Below are 18,944 nucleotides of genomic sequence, written 5' to 3'. Positions count from 1 at the left end.
TTCGAGCCGGACCTCTGGGTCTGGCTCCTGGATGGGACGAGGAGTTCCTGGATGACCTACCCCCCTCAGTGGTGGAGACTGTCACTCAGGCAAGGGCCATGCCCACAAGGCTGGATGCCTTTAAGTGGCGCCCCTTCTCGTCCTGGTGCTCTTCTCGAGGAGAAGACCCGCGGAATTGCTCGCTCAGGAACGTGCTGTCCTATTGCAGGAGAGGCTGGGGAGTAATCTCCCCTTCCACATTGGAACGTGGGTACCCGCTGTCGCGGTTATCACGTGCCAGTTGCTGGTGAGCCTCTGGGGCGGCATGACCTGATTATTAGGTTCCTCTAGGGCGCGAGGGGCTAAGGCCTCGTCCGCGCCCCGTACCCTCTTGGGACCTTAAGGTGGACCTTTGGGTCCCCTTTTTTCGGGCCCTGCCGAGAGCCCCTTCCTCGTTCTGCGAGGGGGGTTGGCTCTCCTGCTGGGGCTCGAGTCCATCCAGAGGGTGAGGCACCTGCAAGCATTCCGTGTCCACCGATTGCCAAATTTCAGGCCCGGTGACTCTCACGTGATCCTGAGACCCCGGCCGACTTACGTGCCCAAAGTTCCGCCGCCCCCCTTTGGGACTAGGTGGTGAACTTGCAGGCGCTCCCACACCGGGAGAAAGACCCAACCTGTACGTGGGGTGTCCAGTAAGCGCATTGCGCCTCTACTCGAACCACACTGAGGGCTTCAAGGCCCTGAGCAGCTCTTGTCTGTTATGGAGGTCAGCAACGGGAGTGCTGTATCCGAGGAGAGTTGTAGCGCTGGGTCGCACACGCCGTCACTACGGCGTGCCGATCCTAGCCCGTGCCCATTTGAGTGACGGTACACTCCGCTCGGGGTGTGACCTCCTCGTGGGCATCGGCTTAGTGCGCCTCTCTGGCAGACATCTGTAGAGCTGCGGGTTGGGCTACGCTATACCTCGCAGAGGCTTACAACCTCCGTGGGGAGTCGGCAGCTCGAGTCTTGCCAGCAGGTGAGACCAGCAGTCGTGGGGCGTACGCCTGCGCATAGCGCCATTCCCCTTCTGAGGTGGACCAGTGCGCTATGGGCTGCCTCCCTTCTTTCCCCAAGGGTGAAGAATAGGCAGTCCGTCCATCCATCAATAGCACTCAGGGCGGCGGGCTCGGCGGAGCAGCCCTGCCGCCTATGGCCGGGTATCAAGCTGAGTTATTACATATAGCTCTAACCGGACCTAGTGCCCCACACGTAGTAACCCCCCACTAGGGTGGTTCCGTCTGAGATGTCGTCATGAGATGGTTCCCCGCGTGGCAACCCATGACCTCCCCAGGTGGACATCCACCTTGCGGCATTCCGCACATACCTCCCATGAGTTCTCCCCTATTTGGTGAGACCATGTTGGTGTCTCCACTGTATTCCCCCCTAGGGTGGGAAGTGGTCTCCGTAGCGCACGTCCTCATTGAAGGAACAGCGCTTACCCAGTAGCCCTACGACTGGATGGCCCTCGCCAATGGGGCCGTCTGAGTTGGCAGAGGGCAGGGGCTACTCATCTTTGCCAAAAGCTCTGGGAGCCCCTGCCTGCCCACTGGAAGGTTACAAATTTCGCGATAGCGCTCACGTGTGGCTCGCCCAGGCCGGTCAACGTCGCTTCGCTAGAGATTGTGACGCGGCTAGTGCCGTGGCGTTTTCCATAGGAACCCCATCTGTCGGCTTCGACACAACGTCGAGAGACCGACAGAAAGGGAACGTCCCGGTTACGTATGTAACCTCTGTTCCCTGATGGAGGGAACAAGACGTTGTGTCCTTCTTGCCACGACAATAGCCGTCCGCTGCAGCAGTCACGAGATGCTCTCAGGCTCCTCAGCACAAAAGGTGAATGAATGAGCACGCCGGCTCCCCTTTTATACCCGGATATCCGGGGGCGGAGCCCGGCATGCAAATTTCATTCGCCAATTTCATTGGCCTTTTCAAAATAGTCAGAGACGATTGGTTCTCAAGGGCGAACCCCATCTGTCGGCTTCGACACAACGTCTTGTTCCCTCCATCAGGGAACAGAGGTTACATACGTAACCGGGACGTTTATGTTGTCACTTTGTCTGTACATTCAAATACATCATGAATCATTTTTATGCTTATATTTGTTGGGTGCTCTGTATTCCAGCAGTGAAGCTGGTGAATTTTACCTTTACAGTTCGGAGCTATGAAACTAAGAAATGTGCAAGAGTAGAAATAAGCGAGTGGGCAGGAGTTATTCAGGTAAACTGCTTGCGTGTGTGTGTGCGCCCGTGTCAGTCTGGTTCTGATGTGTGCTTTATGTAATGTGTCTGTGCCCTTTTGTGATAATTATAGTAATATCGTGTACTTTGATATATAAAATACCTCTGAATCATTACTTTTTTTTATATATGAAAAATGCCATAGAATGTACTAAGGGGTATTCGAAAAATACCATCTTATTCATGTACAGTAGGTCTTCCAAACGATTCCCAAAAAACACAGTGTAAGTCCTTCGGCATATAATATATCTTGACATACTATGGTACTGTGTTTGAATTAGTGAATTCCTCTGTGTATTTTAGTGTAGCTTTATTTTACAACATTAGACGTCTGTGTGGCTTTATCTTTTCTGGCAGGTCTTATCTTTTCACAACCTGCCTTTATTTCTCTTTATCTCTCTCTCATTTAAGCTGTACCATGGTTGTGTGTTTCTTAAGCCGTGTAGATGTTTTCATCATGTGGATCGTAACCTTTGTTGGAGAGTAACAGAAAAACTGTTCTTCGTAGCATGAAAGTAGTTAGAATTTATAGTAAATATAATGTCTAACGTACTTGAATTTGTTCATTCATTTAGAAAGTAAAATGTATACTACTGAATGCTAAATGTATTTGAAAACACATTGCCCCCTTATAATACACGGATGTAAAAGCCCTGTTTAAAACATCAGAGATTTTCATTCAGCAGTAGACAGTTGTCTGCCTTGTGTGGAGTTTTCAGAGCAACGTCTGCTTTTGTCAATTCTGGGCACACACAACTTTTGTCAACATGCCCTCGCTGGCAGGGCTCTCTGTTGGTGGATGCCAGTCATCTCATTTTGTGTGTGTTAGTGTGTGTGCATGTTTAATGGGTAAATGTGTGCGCGACTACACATTTTTAATAAGATGAATGTCTGTTAGGGGTTTTGCTATAGTTGTGAGGGACAAATGTCATGACATCATAAAAATGCTTATACTTTAAGTCGACCTGTGCGTGATTTCTAATGTTATGCAGTACAGGGTATTAGAAATGAGAGGTTAGGTTTAGAGAATATATAATGTCTTTATTTGAATAATAATTTTTTTTTATAAATATTGCGAAACTTATTGTGAAAACCAACCGTGTGTGAGTGTGTAGAAATTCGGCTATAATACTTGCATCATATTTTTGACGACAACTTATAAGGACATTTAAAGTAGATTCTCATGAACATTAAAGGTCCAGTTCATGAAATTTAGTTGCATCTGGTGGTGAGTTTGTGAACTGCAAAGGCACGATTCACATTTATTTTCCAAATTGGGGGCATTGAGATGGAAATAGTTATACTCGCGCAAATCTAATCATTTAAAGAGAGAAAGCGGTGTGGCTCGCGTTTTCAGACGCGAAATGTGAATCGGGCCTTTGAAACAGGCAGGATGTCGTCAGAACTAGGATGTTGTTGTTTTTTTGCTTCTTTGGTGAAGGAGATAACGTATTTATGAAACACATTCTCTAGAGCAGTTTCCGTTTAGGGCTACTGTAGAAACAAAATGGAGATTTCAATGTAAGGCGACCCGCGGCGGATGAAAAAAGAAATGGCTCATTCTAAGGTAATAAAAACAATGCATCATTATTTTAGGTTTTTATACAGCTCTGAACACATAGTTATGTATATTTCATTGCATTGCACGACGAAAAAGATCCTCCTAAATTGTACACACAGCACCTTTAACACACTAATAATGATAATTGAGATAACAAAACATGATACGTGCAATGGTATGACTTCTCTTTTTTCTGTGTTTCCAGACAGGACATTGAGTTTTCTGTGACGAGTTTGCCTGTTTAGATGCTTTCATTTACTAGATTAGTGTGTGTGTGTGAGTCTAAACACGGTAGAGTCTAAACATGATTGACTTTGTCTGTGTGTCTCCGTGTCTCTAATGCAGTCTTGGCGATGTGCTGGAGAAGGTAAATGTAATGTGATTACATGGCTTTACTTCTGTCTAATAGCTCTCTCTCTCTCTCTCTCTCTCTCTCTCTCTCTCTCTCTCTCTCTCTCTCTCTCCATCCAGCCGAGCTCTGATCGTCTCACCACTGAGATCCGAGCTGGCAGCATTAAATTGGCCTGAATGAAGCTCGTCTCGTCGTTCATAGATCGCACCTGTAATGTCAATAGCGGGTAAAATCGAGTTCTCTCAGCTGAAATCGGAAACTGGATGAACGGTGCAGATACAGAAATATCAGAAAGCTTTTCTGCTGATGCAACCTACTACATTTCGACTTTTTGGTTATTGAAGATTTTTCTTGATTTCGTGTGAATGTACAAAAACGCAGCGCTATGATATCATGTTTCTCAGTCCATTTGATCAAATTCCGTGTGAAATTCTTAAAATACACAAAAGCCACGGCTTCAAACGCTCAATATTTCGATTATTTTAAAGCATAGCGAGAAAGACGCTGAGAGATCTTCAAATACTTCTGTATCGACAGAATGAGCGCCACGTCGAGTTTGCAGAACAAACAGCGAGCTGTTTAACATCCCCCAAAAAACTAGAGCGCACAAAACCTGTTTGTCTTTTATTCAAAGCACAGCTGTTCAGTCGCACGTTGCATTTCAAGCGATCTGACGTGCCGCCGCGCAAACAGAGATTTCACTTCTCCCTACCTGGCGTGTGACATTCGCCCGTCTAATTTCAGCGTCTTGATCAAACTCGAAACGCCACCAGGCCTGACTTTCAACTTCTTTACAGGCGACTCGGAAATGAGTTTGTCTCCTTCGAGGAAGTTGTTCTATTCTTATCTCGCTCATGGATGCAAATTCACAAAGAATGAATTGCGCTAGGTAACGTTGGCTTGTATTTGCATGCGCCGCCCGATTCACGCTCGGTTTCTGTGTTGCATCTGAAATGTTGTGGCATGCTTTGCTGGGGCTGTACAGACATCTGAATCAGCTTTTTGAAATGCAGAAAATGCGCTCAACATCCCGCACGGCTGGATATAGTGTATGCACAGTTATAACATTCTCATCGTTTGATGAATAAATGGTGTCGTGATTAATAATAATAATGCCCAAACATCGCCTTTCATTAAAATTCAGATGATCTCCTGCTTTCTACAGATGGCAAAAGCCTAATGGTAATTGCACCAATTGTGAATAAGATGGGATTCATAATAGATGTGATTTATAGGCGTCTTTGTATGGCAAATAATGACGTTTTACATAGGCATGGCTAGAATGCAATTGACTAAACTGAAGATTTCTGAATTGATTTTTTTACCTGAATGTCTCTCTCTCTCTCTCTCTCTCTCTCTCTCTCTCTCTTTTGTACGATTTATTGGATTCCAACCTTTGCATAACTAATCAAGGAAAGCAACAGTGTTTTTCTCCTCAAACTGTGAGAGATTTTCACCTTATGATATATTCATAGTCTTGCAGAACGATTTCGCTGTCAGCCGCGACCGCACAATGGAAATGTCTTCAGTTATAAATAGCTGAGCGAGTCTAGTCCTGTTTTGGCTCAGAACGAAGATGAGTTGATGTTTTCATTTAAAAGAGATTTTTTCTGTTTAAATGCTGAAAATCTTCATTTCAAAAAGCAAAGCAGAGAGATGCACAGCTTTAAAGACTGATGGTTTGATTTCAGTCCATTTGCTTTTGGATAAAAAGTCAATTTAAAGTGTGAGTTTCGGGGAAAGCTTCATAAGCGGCTCTTATTGGTCAATCACATCTATTTGACCCCATATTTGTGTTAAAGAAAAGCAATACAGATTGTATTCTAATAATATTCAATTCATATTTTGTTATATTTAGTTGTTTGCTATATTATGTTCCGAATTAGCTGTCATAACCTTCGTAAGGTTAATTTTATCGGGTGAGTTGAATCAGGGAGGGGTCAGAGTCTGTTTATCCCATGCACGACATTTATCCCGAATCAGCAAGAAACGCAGAAAAATTTAGGTCTAATGTCAGGGTCCAGTGTTGTGTTCTTGGCGACGTGTTCTGGTTTTGCAATGGGTGCTTTGTTTGATTTTCGCAAACATATCACGTTGTATCTGGCGGCGCCCTGTGAGCCACGCGTGTCATAAAGCAATCTGCGACGTGTCACAATAATAGCTACATTAGATATTAACCCCCATGAAGTTTCAATTTCCACAGTTAAAGGGTTATTATGCGATGTTAATTACAGTGTCAAAATCATATCAGCCTTCCTCTTAATGAAACGCTTTCACAACCTTTCGTTTAAGTGAAGAGCTTTTCAGTTTTATGAACTCCACTCGCTACTATTTCTGCTCTGGATATGAGTATTAATATTGGATCGGTTTCAGCTGAGTAGATTAACCTCTGGAGGTGTGTGTGTGCGTGTTGGTGGATCCAGGAGTGTAGATGCTTCATAATTAGTGCAGATCTTCTGACCGTGATCAAATTTTATATTTTCCATGGAATCCGGTCATCTCATAAAGGTCTGGGCTGCGATTCCTGAAACCTTCTTAAATTATACCTTAAGCTGTACCTTATCATTAATATGTGTTTCCTGAAACATACTTCAGGAACATGCATACGTCAAGTTCACCTTCTGTGAGTCATACAATCCGAAGGTTAGACTTGTTGTAAACAAATACAAGTTAAAAATACCCGTATATTGACGTGTATGCAAAAAATATTATTGTCTTTACACAGATGGTTGTTAGCTTTTTAATTGTATTATCTAAATCAGGTGCATCAGCTGGCAACCCAAAGCATTTGGAGTATATATAAAGAGAAAGATGGCGGTATGGGGTTTATTCAAACTGCAGCGATGCAGCAAATGTTTTGGCTAAATCAAAGACGACGCCATCCGTGGAGCATTTAAGTGCGTTTAATCCGTGAAAACCTGCCTACGATTTATACTGCAATTATAATTATAGAAAAGTTCACCTGCCACAGCAGCAAATTCAGCAACTTTTGGATCTTGTTGGTGTAACTTTGTCAAGACAAACTCAACGGAGCAGCCCCTAAATTCAGCTCTGAGTTTTTTTTCTACTATAGCTGTTGATTATATGTTCTGCATTCTGCGCTTTTAAGTAAATAATGACACTATAGCAACGTATATTATGATCATATAATTTAGGGGTTCCCAAACACAGGTATCAAAGGTAGGCTATCTCATGGCACACCTTTTAAATAGAAAACATGGAAACAACACACATTAGCTCCCTTTACTTAAAAGTGTTCTTGTCATGAATGACTAGTTTAATTTCAATATCAAAATACCTTTGAAGGGCTGCACAATAATGGCATACTTGTTCATATTATTCCCCTTGATATTGTGTGATTAATAATATAGATTACTTACATTTTTTAATAAATGCAGCCATAAGCTACATGCCTCACGCTTTAAATGCGGCGCCTGGGCATCCGGTGTCCAAGCACAATAAACATGTGAACTATACAAGTAATTGTTAGTTGCTGGAATATACTTTTTGAATGCACCGCAACAGCAAGTGGCTTTGCGTGAAACTCCGACCCAAAGTTTGAGAACCTTTGATGTAAATGACCAGTTAGTGTAGCGGTTTGATATTTGGGCACGAGATTGCGGGTCCGCACACTCATTTCACAATTCAATGATATCCATGTTTAGATTTAGTTTGCAATTTGGTTTATTTTTATCCTATGAGATCTATTAAATGCAACTTCAACTATTACTTATTTTATAAAAAACGCCGCTACCTCACATAACGCAATGAAGCAGTTCCTGCATAGAGTGAATAATTGATTGTCGAATGATCGATACCCATTAATTCAGCACCACCGCCGTGGACAGCACCTGGTAACGTGGGGCGTAAGAAAGTAACATCCTCAGGTAGTTTTGGAAACACGCCTCGGTATAACTGGATTTCAGGTGTACCTTTAGAGACTTTATAGTGCGCTAAGAGACAACGTTATCGGAAACGCAGCTCTGGTCATCTCTCTCAAAGCTTAGGGATAGTTCACCCAAATGCTCTCTGATAAATTCTGATAAGATGTGTTTGACTTCCTTTGTTCAGTTGAACACAGATGAATAATTTTATATCAAAGTGCCATCATACTATCTTTTTATATAGCTGTTAACACAAATGTTAGTAGTAGTAATAGTAGTATTGTCCCCTTGGGGAAATTCTGTTTCAGTGGGTTTTCCACATGCGTTCACATTGATACAATACATCATACATCGTACAAAAAAATCTAACTATCATTTAGACGTTTCACTTCTTGTGGTAAAAACAAATTTCTCCTCGGTTTTAAGAAACATTGCCATCCTAAATCTTCGACCTGAAGGCAAGGGCTCAAACTCATCATAAAATGCTCCAAAAAGTACAAACATCCATTATCAAAGTAATCGAAATGACTTCGGCAGGTCAAATATGTTTGTGAGAACTTTATATGTTTATATTGTTGTACAGTATATATATTAGGTTACTTCAAACCAGCATTGTGTAACGAATGAACAAACCCAACAAATTAACCTATGCTTGCTTGTTTCAACCCAAAATCCTGGGTTTTTTAAGCCATTGTTAGGTCATATTTAAACATTCTCTGGGTCAATTTAATCCAACGGTTGGGTTTGTCCATTTTAGAAATAAGTTTTAGTGTATAATTTGTTGTCTATTTGAAGAGACCAGTATGTCACGGATTTACAAACTGAAAGAAATAACATCAAACTGAATGAATGAAATAAATATTTTATGGCATACATTTGTTTTCTCAATTTTAATTGAATTGTAATGTGTGTATTTTTAAAGTTAAAATGCCTTTTCCCAGCCCAGTGAAATATGTATATTCAATATGCAGTTCCCCACAAAATATATAAATATTGCTATATTTGATTTTCAACAAACCTGTGTGAGTCATTATTTTAGCTTTTTGTGATGCTAATGTTCAGTAATAACACACTTTAGGCTCTGAACTATGAAATACTTCACAAGCAAACACTCAGGAAACAAAACAAATTATAAGATATATACTGATATATACTTTTTCCTCCGTAGGAATACGATGATGGATACGGAACGGCTTACGATGACCAGGGATATGATTCATATGACAACAGCTACAGCAACCAGGCACAGAAGTAAGTGTGTGCGTGTGTGATTGTACAGCTGTATCTCCAGATCTCTTCTGAAAATAACAGTCTTTTGTCTCGGGCCGAGTTATCTGAGCCTGTTGTCATCGCAAAGGGCATCTCTCAGTGTGCTTTTGTGTGTTTGTGTATTCACATGTAGGTCACTTCACACCTGTGTGTGTTGAAGAGGAGGTTGTCTAGGTCTGTATTGAGCTGAACTCTGAGCTCTACCACATTGGAAATCGTTCAGGCTAATGTAGGGGGCCAGTTTTGCACGTCTCCCAAAGAGAAGCAGGACAGCAGGGCATTTTGCTAATGAATCGGTCCGTTCTCTGGCCTTTTTCTCTGAAAGAACATCTTTGTCTTGTGGGATGTGTTGGGCCGGGACGGGAGAGTGATTTTATATTATAAAGTAAAGGTGCACGTCATGATTAGGGCTGTCGCATTCATCGCATTCAGAGTTTACATAATGTTAATTTTGTATTCATAAACACGTAAACATGCATGTACACATATTTAGAAAATATTTCCATACATTTTTTTATATTGCCGGTGATTTGTTTTCTTAAATATGAGCATGTATGTTACAAAATTAATATGCAGAGTACACAAACATATATTATGTAAACACAAACTTTTATTCTGAATGCGATTAATTGCGATTAATTGTTTGACAGCCCTTGTGACTTAGTTATGTTTGCTGGAAATATGATGAAAAGGGGTTATATTTTAATAATATTAAGTTTGTATGTTTAACAAAACATAACCAGTGTGAAACAACCGTAGTCATAGAGTTAAGGCTGAATTATAGAAATTTACACCTAAATAGTGAAAACACATAATTATCATAAAAATAAAAAAACATTTGTGATTTTATTTGTGTAACAAGCAAAATTGGGTTTTACATTTTATTAATGTGAATTAAATTCTGCATAAGGGAACAATATTCTGACTCCATACGTTCAATTGTCCCCCAAACTGACCTAGACGATGTTCTAAGATGTAATTTCATGGAAATCCCTCTGTTCCCTCCGTGAATTTGCAGTTCATGCAACTTTCCATGGCATTTTGACCTGTTGCCGTGCAGCCAGCGGTGGCCTGCTGTGTTTTTATTTAAGATGTATTCCTTTGATCTCATCGTTGTATTCTGTTCTTCTCCACAACTGAATTCTTACAGTAGCACTTGTGATGGGAAACAGAGTTTGATTTAGAGGGATCTTTTATCCGTGATATGCCTCTGAGCTTTTTGCTGTTAAGCAAAACACAAATAGATCGGCAACAAATTGTCCTCATCCTAGAAAACTCTCCTCATCTCGCTTGGGGTTTTGCAGAGAAGGATTTGGTTGAAAGGAGCGGGCCAGGCGATTCTTTTAGGGTTGGATGTTATGCTAGAACTGGACCTCAAGGAGCACTCGTGGAGCCCGGTTACATCAGAATTGCATGTTTACACTATATGAATAGATTTAATAGAATAAATATAGATATTTCGATATGTATCGATACTGGAAAATCTGAAACGGTTCCAATACGCATGTTCCACGTATCGATACCAGCTGCGCGTTCTCGCTCGCTTTCTTTTTCCCGATAGTGAAATGATGCACTCTGCACATAAATGTTCACGTTAAAAAAGTATACCTTTGGGAGGTCGTAGTCAAATCATACCATGAACTGACGTAGATTTGTGGGGGTGTTTTTACACGAGGCGTTTCAGGCAAGTCTGGGTGAGCATTCGCTTTTAGATAGAATGAATCTTTTGTCTAATACATGCATGGGCAACTTAAAACACACCAAAGACACAGAAAAACACGTCTACGAGCCATTTGACCCCTTTAATATTGACAAATACAACTTTGATTTTAAATAGTAAATCTGTTAGTAAAATTGACAATTAGATTAACAATTTATAAATAATGTAAAGAGATAGGTCAGTTTAACTTGTTCAGTAAAACTTATTGGTATTGGTAAAATGGTATCGTATACAAATCGAAGTTAGAAATTCCAGTATCGTGACAACACTACTGTTAAATGTAAACCATGTGACACAGATCTGTTTTTTGGATGACAATGTGTAACCTCAATATGAACGCTCATAATTGATGTAGTCGATGCATCAACATAACCCTCATCATTTCATTTTTGATGTACGTTCTGGGTATTTTTAAAGCATTTTTTAAGTCTTTGTGAATTTAAAATGGAGGCTTTTTTAGCTTTTAGTATATGTCAGCCTATAGGATATCTCTATATTTTTTTAACGTGGTTTCAAGACCTCCAGTCCCTCAAGTCCTCCATCTAGCCTACAAGATCGTGTCCTGTTGTGTATTTGTGTCCTGTTGTGTATACATGTGTATTTGCTTTTCTGACTCGATAAATTGATAAATTGACACGGAAAGTGACATCTCAAGAAGTAAGCTATTTTTAATTTGTTAAAATGTCAATCCCTACTGTCACTGCCACGTTTTCGAGCGCTTTTTCCCACCGCTACCAATGAACATGAAGTCTTTTCATTTCGCTAGCCCATGTGTGCCGTGATCATTACGTTGCAGGTATCTGAGCTCTTTGATTCATAAAACATTGTCTGTGTGTTACTGAGCTATGCTGGATTTTCTAGTAATGATCCAGTCGTATTTAATCTAGGGATATGTTTCTTTTAATCATAGAAAAAGAGCCGGATCCAGGACTGGCTTCCCCCGGTCTCACTTAAATAAACCAATATTTAAGAGACACCAAAGCCGCTCGCAGATTAATGTTTCAGATCACCAGTTTGGAGCTTGTTTCAGGACGATGTCCATGAAATGCAGATATTTCCCCCGCAGGTTGCGGGAATGCAGTTTTTTGGAGCTAATGGTGTTCCTGCATTGTCCAAACTCTAACCGCAGTCTTTGCTTCCATGAGTCATTCAAAGTCTATCTACCGTTAGAAACATTTTAATAAAGGCCTGCAGTTGTTTCCAAAACCCTTTGAATTAAAATCAAAGCAAAAGAAATCAGGTCACAAGTTACATTTGTGCTGTTTAGATGAGATGGTGTAGGGCTATAAACGTCTGAATTTCTCAGAGCAAACCAGAAGACTCAACTGACGTTAACATCAATTTTTCAGTTGCGTTTGTAAAGAGTAGCAATACCCTTGAATATACAAAAGTTTTTTTAGATAGTTAGTAGCAGATATGTAAGTCACATTGTTATTCCAACAATTGGGTTCTTTGGCTTTTTTAAACATATGAAAACAGGAATATATGTTAAATATATATTCTGAATCAGTGGACACCTTTTTACCTGTCTTACCCGGATAGCACACATACATCTCGGAGACATCTATGTGATGCCTGCATACGTTTGCTCATCTGCAATACGTCTCTGAGATGTTTCCTCTCAGATTTCATATATACATCTAGAAGACGTCTGTAAGATGTTTGTGATTTAGAATTGATGTAAAACTGCGATGTTACATAGCAGATGATTTTCTTAGCAGACAGACGTACCTGTGCTTTCTGGCATAAACCCTCTTAACCACTGAGACATTGAAAACAACAAAGTCATGTAAAAGAGTTTGAATGACATGATGGTAAATCATTTGTGAACTATTCTTAAAGATGTTGGCGTCTCTCTTCGTGTGTGCTACAAACATGAATGATCCCTACAGTCTCATGGCTTATTGAAGAAAGCTTTACTCTTGTGTTTGAATGACTTATATTTCTTCTGGAAATGTAAAGCCTGTTTTTATTTCCGCAAGTATCACAGTTCCCGGCGTGAAATCTTTCACTGTGTGTACGACAACAATAGACGTCGTGGTCTGAAGCATGCATTTCCCATAACAGACTGTGTAATGAATGCTTTTATTTGAATGCATGTCTATGGCAGAGCTATTTAATCATTTCTCCTTCACTGCAGGTGTTTGGAATAGAAAGAGGCTAGTGTTTGCTAAATGAAATAGCAGCGAAAATTCACCAGATTCGTCTCAAAAGGATCAAAAGTTCTTGTCTTTCTTTTTGTATGAAGGTCGCATACAGGAAATTATTGCGGGTATTGTTGTGTTTTGGTCCTGCGTGTCTCACACATGTGTGCGTGCCGTGGTCACACATTTTGAGGAAATGCTCTGGGGAGGGTGAGTGTATCCTTTTTGAGAGTGTTAGAATTCACCATATGGCCCTTATAACACACACACACACACACACACACACACACAGAATGACAGCAGTATAGTCCTCGGCGGAGCTGTGTGTTTGGTAAATGTTAGTGCAGCGGGGAGTTGTGAGACTGTGTCTTTTTAAAGGTTAGCACTGCTTCAAGAACCAGTTTAGATTTGGAGGGGAAAGACCAATTCTAGTGGCAACTGACTCTATTGATTGATTGTTTCTTACTGAGTTTTTCTCCTGCCATTGTCGCCTTTGGCTAGCTTGGCTAGATGTTATTTTGCTTTAGAAGCGTTCTTTCGGGTGATATTGTGATATGTGCATTGCGATATTATTTTCATGACAATGAAGTCCATGCTGTCATTACTGTAATGCAAAGAAATGATGAAGCATTCACATTTGGTATTAAAATGCTGATTTAAAGAGATAGTTGACCCAAAATGAAATTCTTTTCTTCATGAAAGGAAACGTCAACCCCAAAAAATTCCTCACATCGTTTCAAACGTGTATTACTTTTCTTTGTTCTGCAGAACACAAAAGAAGATATTTTGAAAAATTTTGATAACCGAACAACACCGGACATTGACTTTCATCGCTTAGACATTTCTCAAAATATCTTCTTTTGGGTTTTACATACGAAAAGAGTCATATACAGGTGTTGGAACAACACGAAGGGAAACAAATTATGACTGTTTTATATTTTTATCAATTTTGTTTGCTCAAAAAGGCTTCAATGCAGTCCTTAATGTATTTCCATTTACATCTACGTTTATGCGTTTTTCGGCTTTCTAAAAGCAGCTATGGAAAGGGATCCGGATTCTCCTGTTCTCCTGTGAATCTTAAGGTGTTTGTTTCCGTGTCTGGAACATCATTTCTCAGCAGGGCTGTTGCAGGTCTTCTTTTCCTGAGTAGAAACTAAATCTAGAAAAAAATCCAAATCCGTTTGTCTTACTTTGTGGTTTACTGTAAATAAAGCAATAAGTCACTCCCCAGTTGTGTTGGGCCGATGCGGAGTCCTGCTCCATCTCTGCAGGTCAAGATAATCATGATTGATTTTCCTCCGTTCAGATCGTCAGATTCACAGGGTTTTCTCTCGCTCCTGCACCTGTATCTGACTTCTTTTCGCACTTCCAGTCCTGTGCCCCATTTTCTTCCAGCTTCTTCAGACAGACGCGGTGATATTTTTAACTTCTTTCCGATCTATTTTCGAGTTTTGGTGTCTTCGTTCTGTGTTCGCGCAGCTCTGTGGACCTTTGGTTCTGTTCAGTTCTGTTGGGGAGACGAGAAAACTTTCACACCCTAAAATTAGATTAATTTACATCTCTGAGAAGAACAGACTGAAGTATTTTCTGTTTTGTGTGAAGTGTCTTGTCTGATTTTGTATAGCATGTATGCAGAACATGATAAAGACAAGCTGTTTAAATGGACAGTAGAATATGACACAATACGTTGTTCTTATTTTTAGCAGTTACTATTATATTTTCGATTCAGCATATTTTTAAGTTATTCATTGAAAATCACCATTTACACGTACGTGTATACACGTGTATTCTTTTCCAAACTGGTCTGACAAAACTGAGTGAACAATTTGTAAAAAACAACATATTGAACATTGCGTGATGTTTATTTACCTTGCGGCCTCTATACCTCTTGACTCTTTCTTTCTCTGAGCGAGAGAGATAAGGGAGTAATTAGCGATCAGTAATAAAAGCCTCTCACAGTAGATTAGACCAGCGAGGCTCTTCACAGACGCCCCGCTGCAGATTTACCAGCTGTGAAAACAAGACGAGAGAACCAGAAGATATAAAGCTCACCTGGGAGATGTAATACATCATTCAGATTTAACCCCACCATCTGTTTAACCACTAGAGAGAGAGAGAGAGAGAGAGGGCCTCCAATGAATGTCAATAAAGAGCACACTCTCATTCTCACTTCATTCATCACTGCTCGGATTATTGTGTGATTTTTTTTTACTATATTTGTAAATAATACAAGTCCGTTTTTGCCAGAGATGTTGCGGAAAAAGTGTTGTGGGCGACACGAGTTCAAATCCCGGATTGTGGTCCTTTCCCGGCTCCTGTGCCCCTCTCTCTCGTCCCATCATATCTGTCTCTACACTGTACTGTCTGGTAAAGAATAATAAAAAGGCAAAAAAGTAGTCTAGAAGAATTAAGAGTCTACTGTAGTCTGAGACCATACGGAAAATCATTTTTATTTTCGTTAAATGCTATGTACTTTTATATCACATTTATTTGCAAATACATTTTATATATATATATATATATATATATATATATATACACATTCTATAATATCATATATTAAATGTTTTGTTTATTTTCTTAAAGCGGCCCTAACTCAGACAGTTTCTGTATATCTCATGTGGGGGGAGGGGCAGAACTAAAGGACGTACATATTGCCAAGAAAACACAAGAAATCAGTTTCACCTGTGGTTCATGTCCAGAATCTTTTAGCGCTTGGACCGCCGCTCCATCTCTCAGTTTCAAACGATCTCCAAATCCAGCGTTGCATCCACTGTTTATATAGCATTCATCACCCAACAAACAGCAAACAAACAACACAGCTGAACTTTGCGGAAAAATTTTGTTTTGCTCTCTCTCTCTCCTGCACACAAGTGAAAGTGACTTGTGCGCATGCTCCTGAGTCTTGTGCAATAAGGGACTAAGAAAAGTTGTTGCGTAACGATTTTTCATGTTTGAAAAAAAACTTTCCAAAACCTGTACGAACACTGGGGGAGTGTATCAAGCACAGAAATACTACGTAATACGTCCAGCTCGTTTTTTTTTTTTGTCAATTTGACCATGTTAAGCATGAGAAGACAGCATGTTCAACACTGTAAAGAAGTCAGAATGCATGACACACCGTTGCACCACCCCTTTGAGATTCTGAAATGTATTCCATGTTTGACATTGACCATGTTAACTCCAAACCGTTCAGTCCTTCTGGATTTTATAGATCATGAGATTTTCTAATAATATTATTTGACAGGAACATTTTTGTAATTATTAGCTAAAAAACTAGAAGCATTTCGTCGCTGTGCCGCCAGATTTCAATTCTTGTTATTGGTTAGATTAGGGTTAGGGTTAGGGACAAAAACCCAGGGACAAACATAAAGGGTTACTAATAATAATGATTTATGGTAAACAAAATACAGAGAGATACTTGGATCAAAAGGATGAATGTATATAGAACATTATTCCCTAAAGGCTAATGGCTAGAACTCATTCTGGTATAGCTGGTCAACCGCTTTAAATTGTGTTTCAAAGAATAGTTAACCAACACCACAAATTCTCCAAAGTGTGTGATTGATTTACCCAACTGTGGTTTACACACAGACACATTGAAGTGTTACAGGAAAACCCAATGCTGGTTTTAAGCTTATGTGTTATTTAATCTGTTTATAGATCATCAGATACAAGCCTCAAGAATTAACACACATCCGAGTGTGGGTTTTGTCTGGCTAAGCATCGCTCTTGTGTGTGTGTGTGTGTGTCTTTCGTTTCCCATAGCTGTTCATTATTTTGCGTGGTTGTATTGATAGATTTTGCCAGTTCTGTTTTTCATACAAATAGACAAAGTGTAGTGTTGCCAACATTTTCCTGCATCTTATAAGAAAAACGAGTCAGAAATGAGAGCTCATAAACTTCTCGTGTGTTTCTTCCAGATGAGAATGCTGTAAGAGCTATGAAACGGCAAGCACAGTGAAGTCAGATTTAGCTGCAGGTCGATTGTTGTTGTTTATTTGACCGTGTTTACACTTGTGTGTGATCATTGGAAGGAATTGAACTGCGTTTGACTGAAGTGCATCATTGTTTAACGCTCTGTGTTGAGTTGAACGGGGTAATTGAGTAGAACAGAGCGAGCCGAGCGCTGGAGATGAGAGCGAGAGCGGAGTTATGGGAAGGAGGAATATTGACGATGTGTCAGGGTTGAAATTAAAGGTTTCTAACCAGGTCTGGAGGAGAGAGAGGTCCTGTATGTGTGATGGCATGCACACAGATGTAAAGTAAAGAGAGACGCATCTGGCTGTGAGTTTTGAAGTTTACTGATGTATTACTGAACACAAAAGCTTCAGGTCTTTTCAATTTCACCTTCATGCACAGTGGAAATGCTGAATTCCATCACACATAATATGAAACCTCCCTCCGGCTTCGTGAGCTTGTGTGTGGGAGTTGGGGAAAATAGTGACCGTAGTTCTGGTCCAAAGATCTCTCTCTTTTTCGCTCGCTCGCTCATCCTATCTTTCTCTCCTTGGCGTGCAGACACAGTTGTAAGTGTGAAGGCGGTAACAACAGGATGGGGATCTGCTGCAAGGTTTCACCGAAGATTTCCTCTTCGCATAAAAACGTATGGAAAGCCAATGCACGCCTTTCTCAGCCTTTTCAGACTGAATTTCATGCTAGATATTTTCGACAAACCAATGACTGAGATCAATCAAGGGAAATAAACGACGGGAAAGAGTGAAAATTAAACGAGTAGAGGATGAATTTTCAGAGGGTTTACAATGGGAATGAGAGAGTTTGGACAAGATTCGAGTTCCATTCAGCTGTGATTGACACTCGAGAGCTCAGCCGAGGGCCTATGGGAGAAAAACTCAATTTGGAGGCAGAGAGGGACAGAGACCCTGGAGCCAAACTTCAGAGAAACATCAATGCAAGGCAGAAAATAACTTCTCCGATGGCTTCTTCTGCATGGTGTGGATGCTGAGATGTTGCTTTATCAATTTAAATAGGGAGCAGACAATGTCATATAAGCAGCCACATGCCTTACACTCTCCCCGTCTTCGTCTCTCTCTCTCACCCTTCTATCTATACAATATATATGTGTGTGTGTGTGTGTGTGTGTGTGTGTGTAAATATAGATAGACACAGTATGTACAGCACACAAGCACACATCTATACAATATCATTTAAATATCATTTTTTCTGTTTTTGAAGATTCATCTTTTACTAGATTAAATGTTATTTAAGGCTTTTTCTTGGATCTCCAGCAGTTTTATTTGAGATGAAGATTCCAATATTCACTGTTTTTCGAAGAAATGTCTTAGACTGTTTCTTAAGATTCCCAAACATGTGCCATAAACATATCGAGATTTCAATATAAACTCATCAAATTCAGTCCAATTTTGTCTACATATTTTCAGCATTCTTTTTATGTGTATGTTTAAGAGACCATTTCAAAATTATTTTCAGTTTTTTAAATGTACTATTTATAGGTATGTGTTTAGGTAAAAAAAACACTTTTTCTTTTATTCCTTGAACTACTACCAACCAACATGTCTCCCAAATTAAAAGAAAATGTTTCTATTTGCATTTATTTGCAGAAAATGGAAACTGAAGAAACTGGCGAAAATACCAGAAAAGATGCTCTGTGTTTTTTCAGACCTCAAATAATGCAAAGAAAATAAGTTCATATTCACTTTAAAGCAATACAACAGTCATTTTGTATTTCGGAAAAGTACAAAAAGTGTGTTCTTTATGGATCTTTATCCCAGTTT

At 40.1% G+C, this 18,944-nt stretch overlaps 1 protein-coding gene across 3 annotated transcripts in view; it reads left to right on the top strand.

Annotated features, from left to right (window-relative positions):
• The window catches only part of khdrbs3 (KH domain containing, RNA binding, signal transduction associated 3), an 86,792-nt gene that overhangs the window by 64,150 nt on the left and 3,698 nt on the right, over positions 1-18,944 (top strand). For all 3 annotated transcript variants that reach the window (XM_079485670.1, XM_079485669.1, XM_079485671.1), the window contains one exon: positions 9,224-9,306. In XM_079485670.1, the coding sequence (XP_079341796.1) occupies positions 9,224-9,306 (83 nt within the window). The remainder of the gene's footprint in view (positions 1-9,223; positions 9,307-18,944) is intronic.

Source organism: Barbatula barbatula (assembly GCF_947034865.1).
Source record: "Barbatula barbatula genome assembly, chromosome: 21".
In the NCBI taxonomy this organism is placed as follows: domain Eukaryota; kingdom Metazoa; phylum Chordata; class Actinopteri; order Cypriniformes; family Nemacheilidae; genus Barbatula; species Barbatula barbatula.
The sequence above is the reverse complement of the archived record's forward strand: the minus strand, read 5'-3'. Positions and strand labels throughout refer to the sequence as shown.